At 27.7% G+C, this 21,304-nt stretch overlaps 1 protein-coding gene across 1 annotated transcript in view; it reads right to left on the minus strand.

Moving 5' to 3' along the window:
• Nucleotides 1-21,304, minus strand: part of LOC142328869 (carboxyl-terminal PDZ ligand of neuronal nitric oxide synthase protein) — a 902,536-nt gene that overhangs the window by 253,370 nt on the left and 627,862 nt on the right. The window contains exon 5 of the mRNA XM_075372996.1: nt 19,589-19,697. Coding sequence (XP_075229111.1) covers nt 19,589-19,697 — 109 coding nt within the window. The remainder of the gene's footprint in view (nt 1-19,588; nt 19,698-21,304) is intronic.

A 21,304-nucleotide genomic window follows, 5' to 3' on the forward strand; every position in this document is an offset into this window, starting at 1 on the left:
AACAACATTAGAAAAAAATATAAATTTTTATTCCCCGGAAAAGAAAATGTTTGGAAAAGCATCACAGACTACTGAATTTAATTTACTGTTTATGAGAATACAATAATTTTTTTTGGCTCATTAGCTACTAATAATTATTGTTTTAGGTAATTCATAAAATCTCTAAACTCATAATAGTTAATGAACCAATTAAACTTTCTTATTAATGTTAATATCTGTGTACAAACACTAAATAGAACAAATGAAAATGAAACATAGTAATATAACGTTTAAAAAGAATTGTTACATAAAATATTAAACTTCATCATAAAGTAATTATTCTTTATAACCATTGCATTTTCCCATAACTTTCAAAAAACGATAAATAACTTAACGTCTTTTATTTGATTTAAATATTTTCCAATTCACGTTAAAAAAATAATAGTACATAGATAAATGCGAGAACGCATGTGTGTCACAGACAGCAGGACTGCAACAGTACGGGCAACTTGGCAACGATTTATATTGATCTGAATGAAATTTCCCTGGTTAAATTAGTGCACGTGCCAAATCAGACGTGTTCATTAATATTAAAGAACCGCCCAATTTCTCAGAACAACTATAAATCAGACTAAAAAGCGGGTAATCAACACGATAGAGAAAGATAGCTCATCCCAAAACATTTAGAAATGATTCAGCTGATCCGTTTCACCAATAAAGTAACGCATAAAATAAGAGAACCTTTTTAAAAAAAAAATCTAATATAGTCGGTGAATAAGTGAGATGCAAGGTTACGTTAACGCGTTAAATTTCCAGTCCGTACGTACAGAGTACATCGTTTCGAATGTTTTACGCCGCTTTATTTCTGTAACTTGACATACATTCGCGACTAAAACGATCTTCTATATTTAGACGTCTGGATAGGAACCAAGTATTTTAAGAACAGAAAATAAAAAATAAATTATTTGCAATTATTATACATACACGTGCAGGTATAGTTTATGTATGAATAGACTTATTGATAAGATGCACTCTTGTAAATGTAAAAGGAGACTGTATAAGAATTTCAGTGAGTTCCTTTTAGAGGTTCATTCAACTAAATTATTCACTCTCGATAAAGAAGCTGTTTTTAAAGTTTATTTAATTTAAAAAAATACTACAATACTAACTGTACAAAAGCAATATTTTATTTAATATTTAGATACGTAAAATTAGATCCAGTACGTCTCCATACGGTAAACTTAATGTATAGTTATTTTATTTATTTACTTTTACAAGTAACAGGTCAAATAACAACAGGTCTAGCCACCCTATGGGAGGCTAGACCAATCATCACTATCAACTTGTAAAAAATGGAGTGCTCCTGGAGCGCTGTTCTGGGAGGTGCAATGGGGTGCTCTTATAAAATCTTTGCAAACAATCGTCCGATTTTCAATATTCAAACGGGGTATTTGTTATGAAGTAAAGCTTACTTTTGTATGCATCAGGTACACAATAGATCTAATAGATCACGGTTATTCGGAAAAAGTCGTGATATCTCAGGGAAGGTTTTAAGTCATCAACCAAGGCCCTAGCTATCTTGAAGGTTAAAATATTTATTATTTCATTACCCCCAAGAAGAGTAAAGTGAATTAAAGATATTCTTTAAGGGAAAAATCTGATGTGGACAACACATGACTTCCTTGTACGCCTATCAAATTACATTTACACGTTTTTTTTAAATGAAAAGAATTAAAAACTTAAAAGCTTCTGATATTTTTTATTTTTTTTTATTTTTTTATTGAATTATTTTATTGATCGTATTTTTTTTTACAATGAGAGATTAATAATTATTAATAAATAATATATTTCAATTAAAAAAAAGAAGTTAAAAAAAAGAGGAGATGAAGTCTGATTCGAACTGACGTGCCTTCCCCTAAGATCCAAATATTTCATTAATTAAAATTTTATTTGGCTATAACTCTGGAACCAATGAAAATAAGTACCACTTAGGATATAGCGTTGAAAAGCTCTCAATGTGGACTTTTACTGCAGTTATGAAAAATTCCAAAATCCCCAAAAAATTGGATTTTAGGCTTTCTTGGACGCTTTTGCTTCAGTTAATTGCAATCAAAAGGGGAGGTGCACAACTAGATATTACAACAGTCCTAAATCCAAAATTCTAACAGCCTACGACAAATCGTTTTTGAGTTATGCGAGATACATACGTAGGTACAGACGTCACCCCGAAACTAATCAAAATGGATTCAGGGATGGTCAAAATGGATATTTCCGTTGAATTCTGAAAACCAAAATTTTTCCTGATCATAATACTTTCTTTACTTCGTAAAAAAAATTAAAATCAGATTAATTATTTTATCTTATTATTATATTTCTGCCACCATAGAAAATGAACTAAGTTATGAATTTTTCGTCGTCAAAGATGTGAGTACTTTAGTTACCATAACTACTATTATTCTATCCTTTGTAATTTAGTTTCTTTTTCAGGTTTCTACAAAGCCTTAATACTATAATTATTATTTATCAATATTATTCTCACAACAATAAGGAAAACGCACAGTGAAGGGGTCCAGGGATGGAGTCCTCTGGGTAGATGGGAATGACAACCGAACCATGCTCTGCAGGCGTCCAGGGCACCGGTTCCCCTGGAAAATTGAGAATAGCAAGCGAAGCGAGCATAGCGGTGATGGGGTAGGCCCCGAGGAGCCCCTGAGTTGGCTCCGGGATTCGCCTGGGCTATTCTGAGCTCCGTGTGTCCAGGTTCTGGCTAGACGGGCCGGTCAATAAACTGTGTCCAGGTTCTGGCTAGACGGGCTAGTCAATAAATAAACAAGAACAAACCTAGGTATTTCTAGGTCCCGTTCAAAAAAAAACCCTTTACAAATTTGTAATTATTAAAACGTTTGGTCGGAATGTTATAAAAATAGCAAGATTTAATAAACTGTTGTTTAAACAGAATTATATAATAATTTCAAAATTAATCATTAATACTCTTCTTGTTATTGTTTTAATTCACACATAAAAATAAACGAAAATATACTAAATTTGTAATAACAAACGAAATTAATTATTGTTCAGTAATAATAAAGGATAATAATTTGGTATCGTGTTAAACGAAAAGTACCCATGCAGCAAGAAGGGAACTGTTTTATCTTTAAATAATCTCCAGCTTTATAGTATACATAATTTAAGGATTAACAACAAAATAATTATTACAGAATTCTAGAATTAAGTAACTTTGCTACAAGTTATATACGTTGAAACTTGCATTTCTAACAAAGTTAAATCCTGTATAACTCACACTACCAAACATATATAATATATATTCGGTTTATAAAGGGTAACTAAGCAAAAACTAGCAGACATTTATTTAAACATTTATATTATTAATATAAAAAAATAATTATTTAACGTAATAATAAATAATTATTAAAAAAATAAAGATTTTCAAATATTTAGACTAGGAAATATTAAAAATGTTTATTAATTAAAATCATTTAATAGCTCCAAATTTAAAATAATTGATAGACATCTTAACAGTAAATACATTATTTATAAATAAAACACACTTTGTTTAAATTATTACATTAAGAAAATGTAGTAAAAAAGTTTTTTATATAGGCTTACTATTTTTTCTATTTTCGTATTATTAGAAGATTGGCTTATCCAATAAGCATATCAGTCCCCGATTGGTGTTTCAATTTTTTACACCACCACCGAAAAAGATAAAACCAACTCTCGCACTATTAGGAGGGAACTGTTTATGATTTTTTTTTTAAATAAACGAGTAAAGAAGAATTACCGGATGGGTCTATAGAGAAAATCAATGCATCAAACATACGAACACTAAAAACATAGTAACCTAAAGACGTAACCGCATCAGTATAAAAAAAGTCTACTAGCATTCATAGCAAAATAAGGAAAAATGCAGAATAATCATAAAGGGACAATTTACCGACCAACCAAAACCTACTCCAAGAATTGGGCATCCATCCTACACAAATTTCTTGAAAGCTTAAGACATATTTTAACCCAAATGGAAGAAGCACATTACTGATACACCTCCGCGTAGACACGTTAGAATACAATATGTAAGCAATTCCTTAAGTCATCTGAAAATTCAATCTTCTTTAAAGAAAACTCCCACTTATCCTTATACTGTGTGGATTATGTTAATATCCAATTAAATTATTTACAAATTGGTCAGTCAGATCCCTAAGGAAGGGAGTTTTCATTCAAATTTTCGTTTTTGTTTCAATTTTTGTTTAGAAATAGTTTGTTACTTCCTTGTACGAAGTAAAGTATGTATTGTGATCACGAAAAATTTCGATTTTCAGATTTCAACGGAAATATCTATTTTGACAATCCTTGAATCCATTTTGACTAGTTTCGGCGCGAAGTTTGTATGTACGTAAGTATGTATCTCGTATAACTTAAAAACGATAAGCGGTTTATGTTGAAATTTTGGATTTAGGATTGTTATAACATCTAGTTGTCCAGTTCCCGTTTTGATTGCAATCGACTGGACCAAAAATGAAGTCCAAAATCCAAAAAAAATTTGGATTTGGACTTTTTCTTAACTGCAGTAATAAGCCCTCCTCATTGAGAGCTTCTGGACGATATATCATATGTGGTACTTATTTTCATTGGTTCCAGAATTATGTACAAATAAAATTTTAATTAATGAAATATTTGGATCTTACAAGGGGAAGGAACATCGGTTCGAATCAGACTTTATCTCCTTTTTTTTATGTTTTAGTTTAAATGTATTGATTTATTAATAGTAAATAATAATTCAATAATAACAATAAAAAAATATTAGAAGTTATTAATGAAATAAAATTTTATGTACATTCATAGAAGTCATGTGGTGTCCACATCCGTTGAATCCCACTTCATATACATATATCTTTTTTTAATTTAAATATATTGAGTTATTAATAATTATTAACCTCTGATTGTAAAAAAAAACTTTTACGATAAATAATAATTTAATAACAATTAAAAAAAAAGAAAATAAAAAAATCAGAAGTTATTAGTGAAATAAAACTTTACGTACTTTCCATTAAATTCAAAAACTTTTATAGAGGTTAATAATTATGATTAATAAATCAATATTTTTAAATTAAAAAAAAAAATTAAAAATATATATGTATATGAAGTCGGATTCGAACGGATGTTCGAATGCATGGATACGGATTCCACATGTTCTCGTTGTGAAACAAAATTAATATATAAACTAATATAAAATGCTGATACGGACACCACAAAAATATGTGATTCAATGTGGTTTCCACCACAATGCAATTGTGTAACTGTCAACTTTATTAAAGAATTGGAGGATCGTATCTCACTTTCAAATTAAATAAGGTTAAATGAAGCACAACAAAAAACATGTATATGTAATTTACAGGCGTTCAAGGAAATTGTATGGTGTCCACATCAGATTTTTTTGGTGATTAATTTTATGAAGCAATTCTTTTAATGATAGAAATTTCTCATAACTAGTCATGCTTCATTAATTCTCTAAAAGATTTTTAGCTCTCAATTTTCCAAACTGTAATTAACGGGTATTAAAAGTTAATTAATTTAGATAAAAAAAGATACATTTCAACTACGGTGATAGGTCTGGTGGGTCGAGATCAATAATGAGATTACAATTTTACTTTATCCTGAACAAGTAGGTACATGCGATCAATTTTTACATATGAGATCGATAAGTGTATCGATTAATGTAATATTCATCATATAAAATGGTGCATTAATTATTTTATATTCGACAGATTGTACTGAATTATAATAAATTTAGAAACTGTATACTCAAATGAGTATTATAAGAGATTAATAAACCCGGAGGTTTACATAAAATGAAAGTTTTGAGGACCTGGAAATCAAACAGTAGAACTGTTAACTTCTAGTGTTCAAATTTATCGTACTTACTACAATGAAACATAACATTAATTTTACTATCTTTCTTTTCTAATCATTGAATATACAAATTCTATAACAGAAGGTACAAAAAATGTTATTGTCACATGATACCGATGTGTTACGTCACACTTAGTTTAATAGAAATGAAAAATCCAAAGCGCTTTACGTTTCAACATTTCCAAAAGAAAATATATTTTTTTTGTAAGCCATATAAATATTTACGAGATACAAACGAAATAAACACGAAAATAATTTTTTTTTAATTCGTGAACAGTTCTGCTCAATAAGACCGACTTTTCATTGTTTTATTTTTGGGTATAATCTCTTACTCAAGAAATATACAAAACATAAACTAAGAAGTATAACTTTTCTTCTATTAAAATATATTTTTTTTGCAAGAAAATTAAATTATTATAACCGTAATTTATAAAATAATTAAAAATACCGAATAGTCCCTAAACACAAGCATCAAGTTTCAACTCTCTCACCATTATGATTCACTACATAAGCACGTATGAAAAATACACGAATATAAAGTCAAAATTGAGGATCCCGGTTCTGTGGGGTGGTGAAACAAAAGATGACAAAAAAATATAAAGTTAACATAATCTGAAATTGAGAGTATTCTGTTTGTTGTCGACATTAAATTGAGTCTTAACTGAAGAACGACTCAATTAATATCTACATCAAATTTTCATAAGCACAACAGATATATACTATAGCATATCTAAATTTCATTGAAATTGATTTAGTAGTTTAGATTTGGAGTTTTTCGAGCCACAAAATTTTGTACATAAATAGTATTTTCGTAATCCTCATACCTCAAAACGTAAAGAAGATTCAATTTCAGCCCCCCTCCCACCACCAAATTCCACCGAACGACCGAAAGTAATACTATATTTTAGTTAGAAAAATCGGTACAAAAAAAAAATATATTAGAATTTTTATTTATCTGTAAATTTATTGTAATTTAATAACAACTTCAGAAATTTTGAATTGAAAAAATTCTTGAGTACAATTATTGTAAATTCTGTACAATTAAAGTAAAATCAGTGTAAATAAGATAATATTTGAAATAACTATGTCTATAATAACAGTTCAAGAACTAAAGATTAATCAATATTTTTACCTAATTCATTTCACATTTGCTAAATTCCCTGACTGTAGAAAATTAGTTTTGAATCATTTAGTCAACTATGTTTTATCAATTTTATTTTTTAATTTATTTTATTAGATGGATTGGACAAGAATGTTACATATCTGGTTTAGGCTTTTCGAAATGACAGTACATTTAACTCTTCGTGATTACGTTTTTTTTTTTTATAAAAACAGTAATTATAACGAGTGACTGATTCTAATTTTGATGTACGATTTTTTAACAAATTTTTACTTTATTAAAATAGATTGATATTTTTAGATATCTTAGTGAATTTGCTCAAAGTGATATAAAATGACCTTGTATCGAGTATTGTAAAAATATCGATTTCTAAGACCGTGCTCAATAATCTTTTATTTATTATTATTATTTATGAAAAAGTATATTTTCCCTGCTATTATTATTTTAACAAAGAAAATCACTACTCTATCGAAAAAAGCGAATCAAATTACTAAAGAATTGGGATAATTTATCAATTTAAGGTGAATGAAGTTAAAGGTAACTTAATTCATTTAACTGAAAGATAATATAAACAAATATTTTAGCTAATGTAATAATTATACCATTTTAGTTGTTTTCCAAATTATAAATTTAAACGGAAAAAAATAATTATATTCGGTATTTTTAATCCATTGAATGGGTAAACTTTCCGAACAATAGATAATTTCTGAAGACCATAATACCATAATCCAATAATTGGGCAACATCAAAGATAAAAAAAAGGAAGGTTCCCAAGGCGTGGGGCCAACAATGGAGGCACGGATTTAGACAAGACACATAAGATGTGTGATAATACCGTAAAGTGGGCACCACATGTTATAAAGGAGAAGGGGTTTTTGTGGGTAGGGCCGCAAGGGAGAATCCCGCACTATTATGGGGTATGAGACCACATGTGCCTGCCTATAAACGGTTTTCCCTCCTCAGAAAAAAAAACACATCAAAGATAATCAAACAATCAAAGATAAACTCCGTTTTTCAAGGTTTTTTACAAGATAATTTACAAGTTTAACAGATGAATTATTGAATATTTTCATTTAACTTAATTTCACGACTCGATAAAATAATTTTGTGAGCGATCAGAAAAGGAATTAAAAAAATAAATTTTTCAAAAAGTTTAAAGTTATTAGAATGAATAATTTGAAAACTAAAATATAAATAATATAATTTTAAAAGGATTTATGACTTAACGACAGGATTTTATGATCATAGCCCTTTACAGTAAACAAGATTTCATTTTTATTTATATGAATTTATTTTTATTTAAATCAATATTTAAAATTCTTGCAAAGTACATATAATACTTAGAGGTTTAAAAGTTTCAATTAAAAAATTTAAAATCTTAATTTTCCAAGGTAAAAGGAGTGTAGTTAGTATTTAGATACAAATTAATTAATTTAGTTTAATTTACCATATTTTAATACTTTACCCTCCTCATTTTTAACTGAAGTTCATTAATATTTGGTTTAATTAATTTAATACTGCATTGAAAGTTTTGTTTAATTACAGTTTAATAGGAGTGGGTATTTTACACTGTTAGCTAACAGGGGTCGATCGAAGAGTTTCAAGTTAACAATCTAAATTACTTTAAGATTGGTTTTGATTAAGTTTAAAAATTATAATAGATAGTAGTCATTTTTTTATATTTTCCCAGTTAAATTTCAACGTTACAAAATAATTATAAATTTAAAAAATTACATAAAAGTAAATGTTTTACAAGAAAGGGAATAAAAATGTTACACTTTAACCTGACAGTGTGACAGCATACACTTTAACCTGTCAACCTCCATAGTAGAACTTGCTTTCTCTTTTTCTGTTTAACCTCCGGAACCACCAAAAGGTATTAGTTCAGAGGATGAATAAAGATGAGATATGTATGAATGGTAAATTAAGTGTAGTCTTGTACAGTCTCAGGTTGAACATTCCTGAGATGTGTGGTTAATTGAAATCCAACCACCAAAGAACACCGGTATCCGATCTAGTATTCAAATTCGTACAAAAGTAATGCCTACTAGGATTTGAACCTTAGAACTCTCGACTTCGAAATCAGCTGATTTGTGATGACGAGTCACCATTAGTCCAGCTCGGTGGTTTTCAATGGTAGAGCCTAATAAAATATAAAGAGCATGCCATTTTTGAAGCCCTAAATATATTAATATTTCATTCCATCGCAAATTAAAAAAAAACTAAAAAAAAACCCAGTGATTTGGCGTATTGTTAATACAGAAATAAATATGTCCTAATCAAATTTTATGAATTATTTTAAAATATCTTAAAATTTTAGAAAATCATAGTATCATACCTGCCGGCCAGCTCGTATAATGGTTATTAGAATGATAACAGCTGATCTTGGGTTCGATTCCCAGCAAAAATTTATTAATGTTACAACTTTTTAGCCTCTGGGACCACGATTAGACACTGCTTCAGAGGATGAGATGAAATAACATTATTTTTTGGCCTGTAAAAATGCCATGTTTGACCGGGATTCGAAGCCGGAACCTCAGGTTGAAAGGCCGAGACGCTATCACTCGCACCACGGAGACCGGCTCCCGACAAGAATTTAACAATTTTAAATCTATTACTTCATCTATCTTTCTTGTTAAAATACATGCCGAAGTCATAATAAATGATAAAAAAACCCACTGCTGTAAACGAAATAGTTTTTTAATAAAACACGTACTTTTATGAAAAACATGTCACTATTACAAATCAATAACATTAAATTAAAATTTTTACATGAACTAAATTATACAAAAATAAAATAATTATTTAACGTATACTCGAATTATTATTATACCAAAAATGAAATAAATTTATTGTCTAACAAAAAATTTTAGTAGTAACAGAAGTGTTAATATTACCTTTATAGTAATTTAAATGATAAACGTTATTCTCCGTACTTTTACTTTACAAACAATGTTTTTAATTATGTTTTTAAAAACGACCTTCCGAACGTATTAAGCAAAATACGTTTGGAAATATGAAACTCGGATACTAAACAAAAAAAAGCAATAAAATTTAATTTTTAAAAATTAATGCTAGGGAGCAGTTTTTTAAACTGGGTATATTATTTTATATATAAAATGCATACATACATGGAAGAAACAATTAAAGTAAGATAGAACACCCTAAGTAACTTAGCCTGTTTAACATTGTATCGTCATCGTTAACCGATGTGAAAAGAACAAAAATATTTAAAGGCAAGAAGAATCATCTTGAATAGGAGCGGTATTTTTTTTTTATTATCGTATACAGAAAGGATAAGATTAAGTATACGCTGTTCTGAAAGGTAAAAAGAACTTATATAGAACGTTCATCCAGTATCTGACCCTAGTCTTTTATTTTTATACAGATATATCATAGAAAATCTCTTTTTTATAACGTATTATATTCTTTTCAGAATAAGGATTTTATAGATATAGATAATGTTGTTACTCGGACTGAGTGAGCTACATATGAAATACAGTAATCTGATATCATTATGGTTTAACACGTAACTTATATTTTTAGATGATATTACGTTTTTATTGTAATATTTATATTTCTTTGTATCCTTGTTTAATTTTTTCTCCATTAATTTTGAGAAAAAATTAATCATAAAAAAACTAAATTATTACTTTTGTAGCGGATTTTAAATCGTATTTATAAGCCGATAAATATTTTGGATGGCAGTTTTAAACTTTCTGTGTTGAATGTTCCTCTTCTCAATTTATTTTATACACACCTGCTTTGTTAAAAATATTATAATTACACAATTTATATTTTAAATCAATTTTTTATTCTTAATTTTGAAAAAGTTTACAATAACAAAATTATTTTATTTTATTTACAGGCTGGTTTTACGATTTAAAGAAAATTAAAACAAGATAATATTTAAAAATATGTTTCTCAACCCATCTTAAAAAGAACGTTCTGAAGAAACACACACAGATCTAGGCGAAAGAACTAAACGAGTATAATAAATAAAAAAAGTAGTATGTGATAAATTTTTTTTTTTAATATTTTATATACAGAATGAAATTAAAGTACAGAAAAACAAGTTTCATATTTAACAAAAACGAAGGATATTAGAACGTAGAAAAACAAATGTGGATCTACACTGTCAGTAAATTACTATATTAGAAATTAATTTTAAATTTATTACTAAATTAGGTATATTTGAAATTTTTTCACACCATCTTGGATCAGCCATATTGAATCCAACGACTAATACGATAATACGATTGATAATAATTGATAATACAATTACAAATTAATAATAAATTGCATAAACAATTAAATATGCAATTAATAACTTGCATTTGTACCGTAATATAAAGTACATTGTTGTAAAGTAACAGCTGATTTATTACACAAAATTTTTAATACGGTTTTTAAATTTCAAAATTTATTGTATTAATTAATTTAGGGCCAAAGACATTTAACTAAATTTTAAAATTAAATATTGTGATAATTATCACTCTCCATAAACAATCTGATATGGACACTACATGACTTCCTTGTACGCCTATTAAATTACAAATACACATTTTTTTTAAATGAAAAGTACATAAAATTTTATTTCATTAATAACTTCTGATATTTTTTCATATTTTTTGATATCGTTATTATTGAATTTTTTTTTTAATGCTTCTATTTTAGTCGCATCAACAATTATAGTCATTAGCGACTACAGTAACAGTATCCTGTAATATTAAACAACAAAAATTATAAAGAACAAAAATAAACAATAAAGAAATATGAACAATAAATAATAAACATAGAAAAGTGATAACAATAAATACAAAATAAAATACGTAAATAATTGAATTATTATTTATCGTAATTTATTTTTACAATCAGAGGTTAGTTACTAATAAATCAATATATTTAAATTAAAAAAAAAAAAGTAGATGAAGTATGATTCGAACCGATGTGCCTTCTCCTTTTAAGATACAAATATTTCATTAGGCTATAACTCTGGAACCAATGAATTATGATTTTTCGTTTAAAATATCTGAATGAGGTTTATTTCTGCAGTTAAGAAAAATTCCAAAATTCAAATTGTTTGGATTTTGGATTTCCAGTCGATTGCAATCAAAACGGGAGGGGGACAACTAGATGTTATAACAGTCCTCAATCCAAAATTTCAACATCCAACCGCTAATCGTTTTTAAGTTATGCGAGATACATACTTACGTATATACAGACTTCACGGCGAAACTAGTCAAAATGGATTCAGGAATGGTCAAAATGAATATTTCCGTTGAAATCTGAAAACCGAAACTTTTTGCGATCACAATACATCCTTTACATCGTACAAGGAAGTAAAAAGGATGGTACATAGATGTTTTTGTTGTACGTGCTCACATTTTTATTTTAGCTGCTATTGGGGCAGAGCGTACCAATGTTGCCACGGGCAGCTGCGCGCAGCGCACGAACGATTTGTAGTTCATGATAGGAACGATCTAGCTAAAATTATATTTGTGTTTTGGAAATAAAAAAGGAAAACATTGGGATTAGAGCTGCGTTGAAAGATCACAACTTAAAAAACAGCTATAACTTTTCAGGGTTTTGAAGCAAGCAGAAAAAAATAAAATAAATAAATTTTAAAAAATTGAAAAATCTCCATCTTAAAATATTCGTTGTAAAGCTTTTTGTTGTTGTTAGTACGCTAAATTCATAAGCGTTATTTAGTTACAATATACTAAAACGTTTAAAAAATCATGTGTAATGAAACATAAAAAATTAAAGTAAATAATTTCAGTTAACCTAACCATTTGATTTAATAATGTTGCAAATGATTAATTATTGTGTATTATTGGGTTATTTATTATTGTGAAAGCTGTTACTAATAGTGTCTGGGCCATTAATTCCTACATTACCTGTTTAAAGTTAGTTATTGGATGTAATTCTGAAGGTAATATGAAATAAAAAGGTTATTACAGGGCGTTTTATTACTAATCTTTTTCAACTTTGATTGCTCGAAAACTCAAAAAAAAAAAAAAAAAAAAAAAAACGGAGACATTTATGGAGAAATGGCTTTTTTACCGTTTTTCTCGTAAAATTTTACAGTAAAATCTTGTACCGCATATCCACCTTTCTATTTTTTAAAAAAAATGATTCAATATGGCGAATCCAAGATAAAAGACAAAAAATGTCAAACACACCATAAAATAATAGAATTGCAGCTATTATATCCGCACTGCCAGTATATATATAAGCTACATAATGTATATTACCGAATCATTTTAAAACAACAAAAAAATGTCCACATAAAATGTAACAGTGAATTGGAATTGAGGCACCTACTTTAAAAATGAATTTTTTGGCACATAAGTTTTTGATCAGAAATATTCAGATTTTAACTATAATTTTTTTTAATGTATAAAAGTAAAAAAAACTCTTTAAAATAAAATGTAAAAAATTTAAATAGGACATCACAGACAACTTACAGTAATTATTTTTATCTTGAAAACTGAGAATATGTATACAATTTTTTTTCCTTTTATATCACTGTTAGTGTTACTGGACTGATATTTTCATCCTATTTATTCACCAGTAAAATTAAAAAAATATATAAAAAATAAAAAAAAAACATAATTTAATTCAATGACAGAATAAATGGATTATTTTTTCCTGAAGATGGTCATCCATACTATTATAATAGCTAAGATCGTTCTGTATTAAACATTCGCTTTCTGAACAGGTGGTTTTCACGAGGAGAATTAATTGCATGGTAAAGATCAACTATAGACTCCTTGACTTTTGAAGAATATCTACGTACTAGGAAAAAATTTATTATGACCTAGACCACCTCCGATAGAAAATAGTACCCATAGGATCCATACCATAGAATAATTACGCGTGAAGAAATTGAATACCGTTTGAACTGCAGAGTTAGAAATGTGGGCGCATATCGAAATCCAATTCAATCATTTAGTGATACTTATATTTATTTGTAAAATTATATTTGAATCAGGGAAATTTTATTAAAACTCAGAATTAAAACATTGAAAAATAATCAGTGATCAAAATTGAATTAAGTAAGAAATAAATTTTAATTAAAAAAAAAAAAAAACTTAATTTATATGTAAAATAAAATTATATTTGCTCGTATAACAATTGTCAGTGTATGTTAAACGTTTTTTTAGCGGATTACTGTAATAAGAACTCAATAGTGAATCAATATACCTACGACCATTATTTTAAAAATGGTAGCCGGTGGTAGAAAACATAACAGAACAATTTAAAAAAAAAAATAATTCGATTAGTGTGGTAAAATTGAGAAAAAGATCGAAATTCTTTTTAAAAATTTTTGATCTCCCTTTGTCTGTACGTTTTTATTATAGAAATTGTTATAATATATTTAGAGTTTAATTGCTAAATAAAAAAACAGAAAAGGTTAAAATTTACTCATGGAATCCCTTTTTTAAAAAAATATTTCAACGTCGTCTACATACTCGTAACGTGTACTAGATACAATTATATTTAAATTTTGAAAAGTATTGTTAAAAAAACATTATATTTTAAATACGAGTCCCAATCAGCCCCATTTTTTGGGGCTTAAAAGTTTGTTTATTTATTTAACTATTTCCTTCAATAAATTTGTCAGACTAGGTTTAATATTCAGCAAGGCTAAAAAAAAAATTATAATTAAAAAAACGGGTAACGTTTGATGGGGTCGAAATCAAGCCAAAGATGGTAACCAAATATCTGTATCAAATTTCAATATTTTTATTCAACGAGTTTTTGAAAAGCAAGAGCAAAACTGTTTATAAATATTGTTGAATATCCCCACTCATAAATCCGATTGACTTAAAAACTCTGTAATTTTAAATAACTTAAGTGCTTTTATTGTAGAAAATGGCAATCATCTGTGACCAAAAAGTAAATAACTCAAAATGTGGAAAATCTACCTATCCCCTTCTTTCATTTTGTACAAAGCTTAATTTATTCTTTCATATGTAGAAGCTTTACAGATATTTTCAAAGAATTTACATTGTCTGTCGGAATGAATCGAAATACACCATGGAAATTAAAAATTTTAATTATGTTTTTTTCTGAGAGTGTCTTAAATCTCAGGATTGCAAATCCTTAGCATGCTATAGCTATGCTGCTGCAGAAGCAATACAGTTACAGCTGGGAAAAAGAAAATGTAAATATATAGTAATCTACATAAACAATAAATTACATCCAAGACATACATAAATTTTGATTTGAAACATTTAGCTTTAACATGTCGAAATTTTAAATAACCGATAGCGAGAACCAGTTTTCTCTTATTAGCCGGCCTCCATGGCCCGAGTGTTAGTGTCTTGGCCTTTCTCCCGGAGATACTGGGTTTGAAACCCGGTCAGGCATGGCATTTTTCACACACGCTACAAAACACTCATCTCATCCTCTGCGGAAAAAATTGCTTGACTGCGGACCCAGAGGTTAAACAAACAAAAAAAAAAAAGAAAAAGTTTTCTCTTATTTAAGTATTAAACAGAAATCGAATATTCAAATATTAAATACGAAATCGTTTTTCTTATTACTTATAATTAAAATTTAAATGTTCCAGAGAAATCTGTACGACAGAATTCACAACGGTCAAAGCCATTGTAATAAAACGTCATACATAATTTTTTAAAAAAGTGGGCGATGTGAGAACATAGACAGCGCTTCTTGATCGAGTGCGAAATTCATTAAGATAATAAACACTGCTGGAACCTATGGCGAGATACTGAATTTTATATTCAACTATTATATTCGAAATCTCAAATCTCGAATAGTTTTTAGTGTTTCACGAATTACTTTTGAGATCAACACTTCATAAAAATACTGCACAAGTGTAGTACATTTTACAATTTTGGTAGTAAATAAAATATAAACAACAAAAAAAGTTTTTTTAATAATATTTTTTTTTTTTATTATAAAAAAAAATGTTTTATTTTAGGACTGTAGTTTCATATAGTTGAGAATTTTAATTAAAAAAAAAAAAAACCTTATATTTTCGTGAATGTAAAATAATCAACACGAAATATGAAAAGTCTACCAATTAAGCAGCTTTTGATTGACTTAGAAATTCAGAATAAAAGCAGGTACATGTTAAAATTTAAATAAAATCGAAAGCTATGTGAGATTTAAAATTAATAAATAATACAGGGAACAACCTTTATCTCTCTTCTAACATACAAGATAAACATGTTAGAAAGTCTCACAAGTTGTGTAAACTAAAGTTATGCGAATAATATTATATGCAAACGTGTACTTTGTATAATGACAGAAAGACGGATGGTAACAAAACCCGGTAACACTTACCTAAATTAAATTGTTGTAAAATTGCACAGAAACAGGGATGGATACACCACACGTATTTATAGTCAACAAACACATACAAGAACAACCGCAATATCATAAATACAGAGAGAAAAACGAGCATTTAACGTTTACTAAGTACTGTAGCAAAAACTAAACCAATTCAAACAAAAGCAAAGTTTTAGTTAAAAAAGTAAAATATACTGCAAACATGTGAAAACAATTCCCAACTTCTCGTTTTCTTTTCCCCCATACTTCCTTGTTTTTAAATAATTAAAGCAACAAAACCCTACAAAACATTTAAACTAATGGATCTTTTACGAAAATAATTTAATCAAAAAAATCGGGAATCCAATCAATGAAATAAATAATTACATATACATATCAAGACTCGTTTGGAAGTATCCAGTGAATCTCCGCCAAAAAAACAAAATTGAAATAAAAAAATAAAAAACACAAGAAAAGGACAAATGTCGGTATAGCTTCTTATGAAAGATCGCGACTTTTCGTTCACAAAAAAAAAACAATACATTAACATGATAAACGGTAATACCGCTTTTTTATGAATTTTTCGTTATAATTATTTTCACTATTAAATATTCATTAAGTGACACGTTCACAAGTTTTTCCTTTACTCATCACGCAAAATGAATCCACCATTTTTATTCTTCTTCGACAGCAAGCCAACATACGTTTCGTCTAAATATATAAAATAAGAAATAAATATTAAAAATTAAAAAACACGCCTGCCAAAAAAAAACATTGCTGACAAACATTGCTTTTTAATATAGGATAATTAAAGAGCGTGCGGATGACAATTTTGTACATAGTACAATTTTTTTTCAAATTTTTTTTAATTTATTTATACCCGTATGTACGTATATTTTACGTTACCGGGAGTGTCATAGGATATATATATATATATATATATATATATATATATATCCCTCAAAAACAATGTTTGCTCCTAATTCGAAAAAAATTGATATTTTTAAAATTACGAAGGTTAACTTTATATATATATAAAGTTTATATAAATAATCTTTATAAAAAATTTATATGTAGCCTTTGACACTCCCGGTAACGTAAGAATTCCAACGAGGGGTCATACATCTAAATCGGTTCAGTCGTTGAACTGCTAAGGTGGAACAAACATACATCCTAAAAACATTACACTCATTTTTGGGCAAAAAATATTTCTAGAACACATGCACTCCCTCAATAAACTATTGCTTGCGCCGAATACGAAAAAATTAATATTTTTAAAATTACAAAAATTCATTCGCCACACAGCTATTTCAAAGCATAACTGATTTCGAAATAAAAAAAAAAAATAAGCAAGTTACTCAATTCTTAAGAGCAATATCTATTTAGAGTAACGTTATTTGGCTATTAACGCAAAACGCTATTTAACTGTTATTACGTTATTTAACGCTATTATTAAATTATCATTTAATAATAATTAACGCTATTTAACGTAACGCTATTCAATTATTATTTTGTTATTGAAACGGCCCAGTGGCCAGTCAACCTTTGTAATTTTAAAAATATCAATTTTTTTCTAATTAGGAGCAAACATTGTTTTTAAGGGATATCTTCACATTGTAAGTATTTTCGGGAGTTTGTATTATTCACCTTTTTCATATTTCGTAATGTTTTTGTCATAAGGAGATTCACTAACACCTTTATAATGAAATCGTTTTTCTGCCGGTTGTGATATATAATTACTACTAAACCACCATATGGTTATCGACAAAGAGGTAGGTTACTTCCCATGTCTGTTTCATACTCCTCTATTCCCAACAGTACTTTTAAAATCGTAATACCTTCCATTTCTTTTAGATAATCTACCATTTTTACTCTTTTATAGCCTCCCTTTCTTGAACCTTCTACTAATCTTTCTATCACTGTTTTAATCAACCGTTCTTTCTTGATATGTCTAAGTCAAAGGTTTGGTATTCTGAATTGTTAGTAAGTTTGTACTACAGTTGTTCATTCCTCATTTTTTCTTCATTTTATTCTGTTTGTCCATTTATTAGTCTCCAAGTCAATATTTATTTAAATCGTTCATTCATATTTATCTTACTTTTCATATACACACATCTTTACAAATATCACATCTTTTCATATACAAAAATAAGAATGTTTATATATATATATATGTGTGTGTGTGTGTGTGTGTGTGTGTGTGTGTGTGTGACTGTTAACTGCACAATATTCACTAAGCTAAGTAACCATCTGTATATCATATGAATGATTAAGATAGTTTTAGATGTCATTAATATGCGAGCAGTAAAATTGATTACAGTGGAACTACTAGTGTTTTTCAACGTCATTACTCACGTATCGCATTACAAACCAGTGACTGAATCACACAAATTCTGCAAAAATATATGTGGGATAAGATATATGGTTCCTGCACGGGAAATTTAGGGAGAAAACTGAAATTTATTTTAGGATCTCATTTATCAAATTGAAAAAAAAACGTTTACTAGATGTAAGGTAATTAATCGAAATTTTTTTGCATAGGTGTTATGTATGTGTTATATTTTCGTAGCGAGAACCTTTTTTCTTTTTTCCCCTACATCCCTAGACCGGATCTGCAGTCAAGCATAACTTAGTCCAGGGGCGTGTCCTTGTAACTCTGACGGGCCTCCCCGCCTGCCGGCAGTAGGTTCGGTACGGTAGGTCGGTCCGCCGGTTCTGGATCTTCTTATTTTAATAAGAAGAGATACTCACTCGTAGTGAGTACCTGCTGTATATAATAATTCTAAGATGCGTTTTATTTTCTTGTGTTAATTATGCTTTATGCAAAAATAAAACTAAAGTTAGGTTAAATCCCCTTGTTTATTTCAGATCTTCCTATTACCTCGATTTGTGTGTAATCCACTGTCGAAATTGCAAGTGAATGAAAAAAATCTTGCGATAAAAATTTGAAGGATAAACTAATTTTAGTTATACAGAGAAATTTACATGAAATGATGTAAGCAATTTCAGTAAAATATTTCACTGTCAAAAATAACATTGAAAACAATATTCGTGAGAAATATATTTTTTCTAAATTTGAATGACGATTTCCTCCTGGGTAATAAATAATATCTGGTACTCAGAATACATTAAACAGTAGTTCTGCTACTGCTAAAAGTATACATCAAATAGTAGTTCTATATATATATATATATATATATATATATATATACTAATGTTTCAAAAACATGATTTAGTTATATAAAAAATTCTTACCTTTTTATTCGATTTGAAGACATTGCATTTGAATACATTTGTAGATCCATCCCTTGCAATATAACTGAAGATTTTTAGATCCTGAGAATCATGTGACACATAAAATATTCTGAAATAGAAAAATTAATTAATTAATAAAAATCATAATAGAAAAATTGAAATAAGAATATTTTTAACTAAACATGATTGCATGTATTATATATTTAATGTATTTTAATATTTAAATGTGATATTAAACACAAAAAATGTTTTCAGGAAGATGTAATGAATCGTGTCAAGTGTAAAGTATCAGAAGACTTAAATTTTAATGACCAGGACTTAGTAATCCTAAGAATATATATCATGGATTAATATTTTTTTTAAATAAATTTAATAATCATTTTTGTTAACAAATTATAAAATGAAAATTTTAGTCTAAGTTTTCATGCAGAAAATCACATAAAACTTAGGTAGATAGATAAAGTATGAAATGAAGATTTTACGAAGACGTTTAGAAGAAAAAAGTTGGACGAATCTGTTAAAAAGAAAGAAAACGTTTGGTAAATAATGACTTTAGTTTTAGGTAATTTGGGATAGTTGTGTACAGGATAAAACCTCTAAAGGAAAATTAATAAAAAAAATGTAAAAATATAAGTTGTAAAATGTAATAAATGTTTTATGAAAAAAAAATTAAAACAAATAGGAAAAAATGGTGAATAATTTTATAATCAGCTTTTCTATAATTCCCTTTATAAGACAAGCGTCAAAATGATTGTCAGGTAAAAAATATTATTAAAAAATAACATTCTGTAAACAGCCTCTTGCCCCTTTTGCACTTTATATAGACCAATATAGGAATACATTCACACCAAACGTGCAACGACATACTTAATAAATGAAATTCAGTGAAGTAAAATATGGAAATAAAATTTGTTTTAAAATAATTTTTTTTATCCAAAACACTACGTGAAAATGTGAGACGGACAAAATTCAATACATACTATAAGGTAAATTTTTTCACGATACTTAAACTATTTTACGGCCCAGAACCCCGAAAAATTCAATCGAAAACCAGAGCAAGATCTCTAAACAATGAAATTTCAACGATTCGCACAACTAATTTCAAATTATTATATTAATAGTTCCTTATTAGGCATCAAGTAAAAAAAGTCAAAATGCATTTTAATTAGAAAAAGTCATTGAAAACCTTTACAACGTAATTTAATCATTTCATGTTTACATTCTTTTATAAAAGTATTTTTTACGTACTATTTTTTTTTACCAACTTAAAAAGAATTGAATTTCTCAATTTGATCCGTATTTACCATTTTCTATCCTTAATTTAAGCCTTATCCTTCACCAAATGGACCGATTATAGTTTTTATTTATTTTTTAACTGAAATCTATCTAATATTCCAGATTACACAAGAGGAAGAATTTTGAACAAATTAACTACACAAAAATTTCGGTTCTTTAAAATATGATTTTTAAGTACTACATCATTGTAACGAAATAATTTATTGTTTAGATTTAATCATTTAAATATTTACATTATTTTAACGCAAAATTTTAAGAAAAAAAAACCATTAGGATACCTTAGGTAAAAGAATATACTCATATTTTCGCATTTTAGACAACCTTAGGTAACGTTCTTTCAAGTTACATCGTTTCTCTTAATTTTTTATCTTATTTTTATTACAACATTGCAAATAGCTTTTTTCTTATGGAATGTTTTTT

This window comes from Lycorma delicatula, chromosome 8 (assembly GCF_047948215.1).
Source record: "Lycorma delicatula isolate Av1 chromosome 8, ASM4794821v1, whole genome shotgun sequence".
Lineage (NCBI taxonomy): Eukaryota > Metazoa > Arthropoda > Insecta > Hemiptera > Fulgoridae > Lycorma > Lycorma delicatula.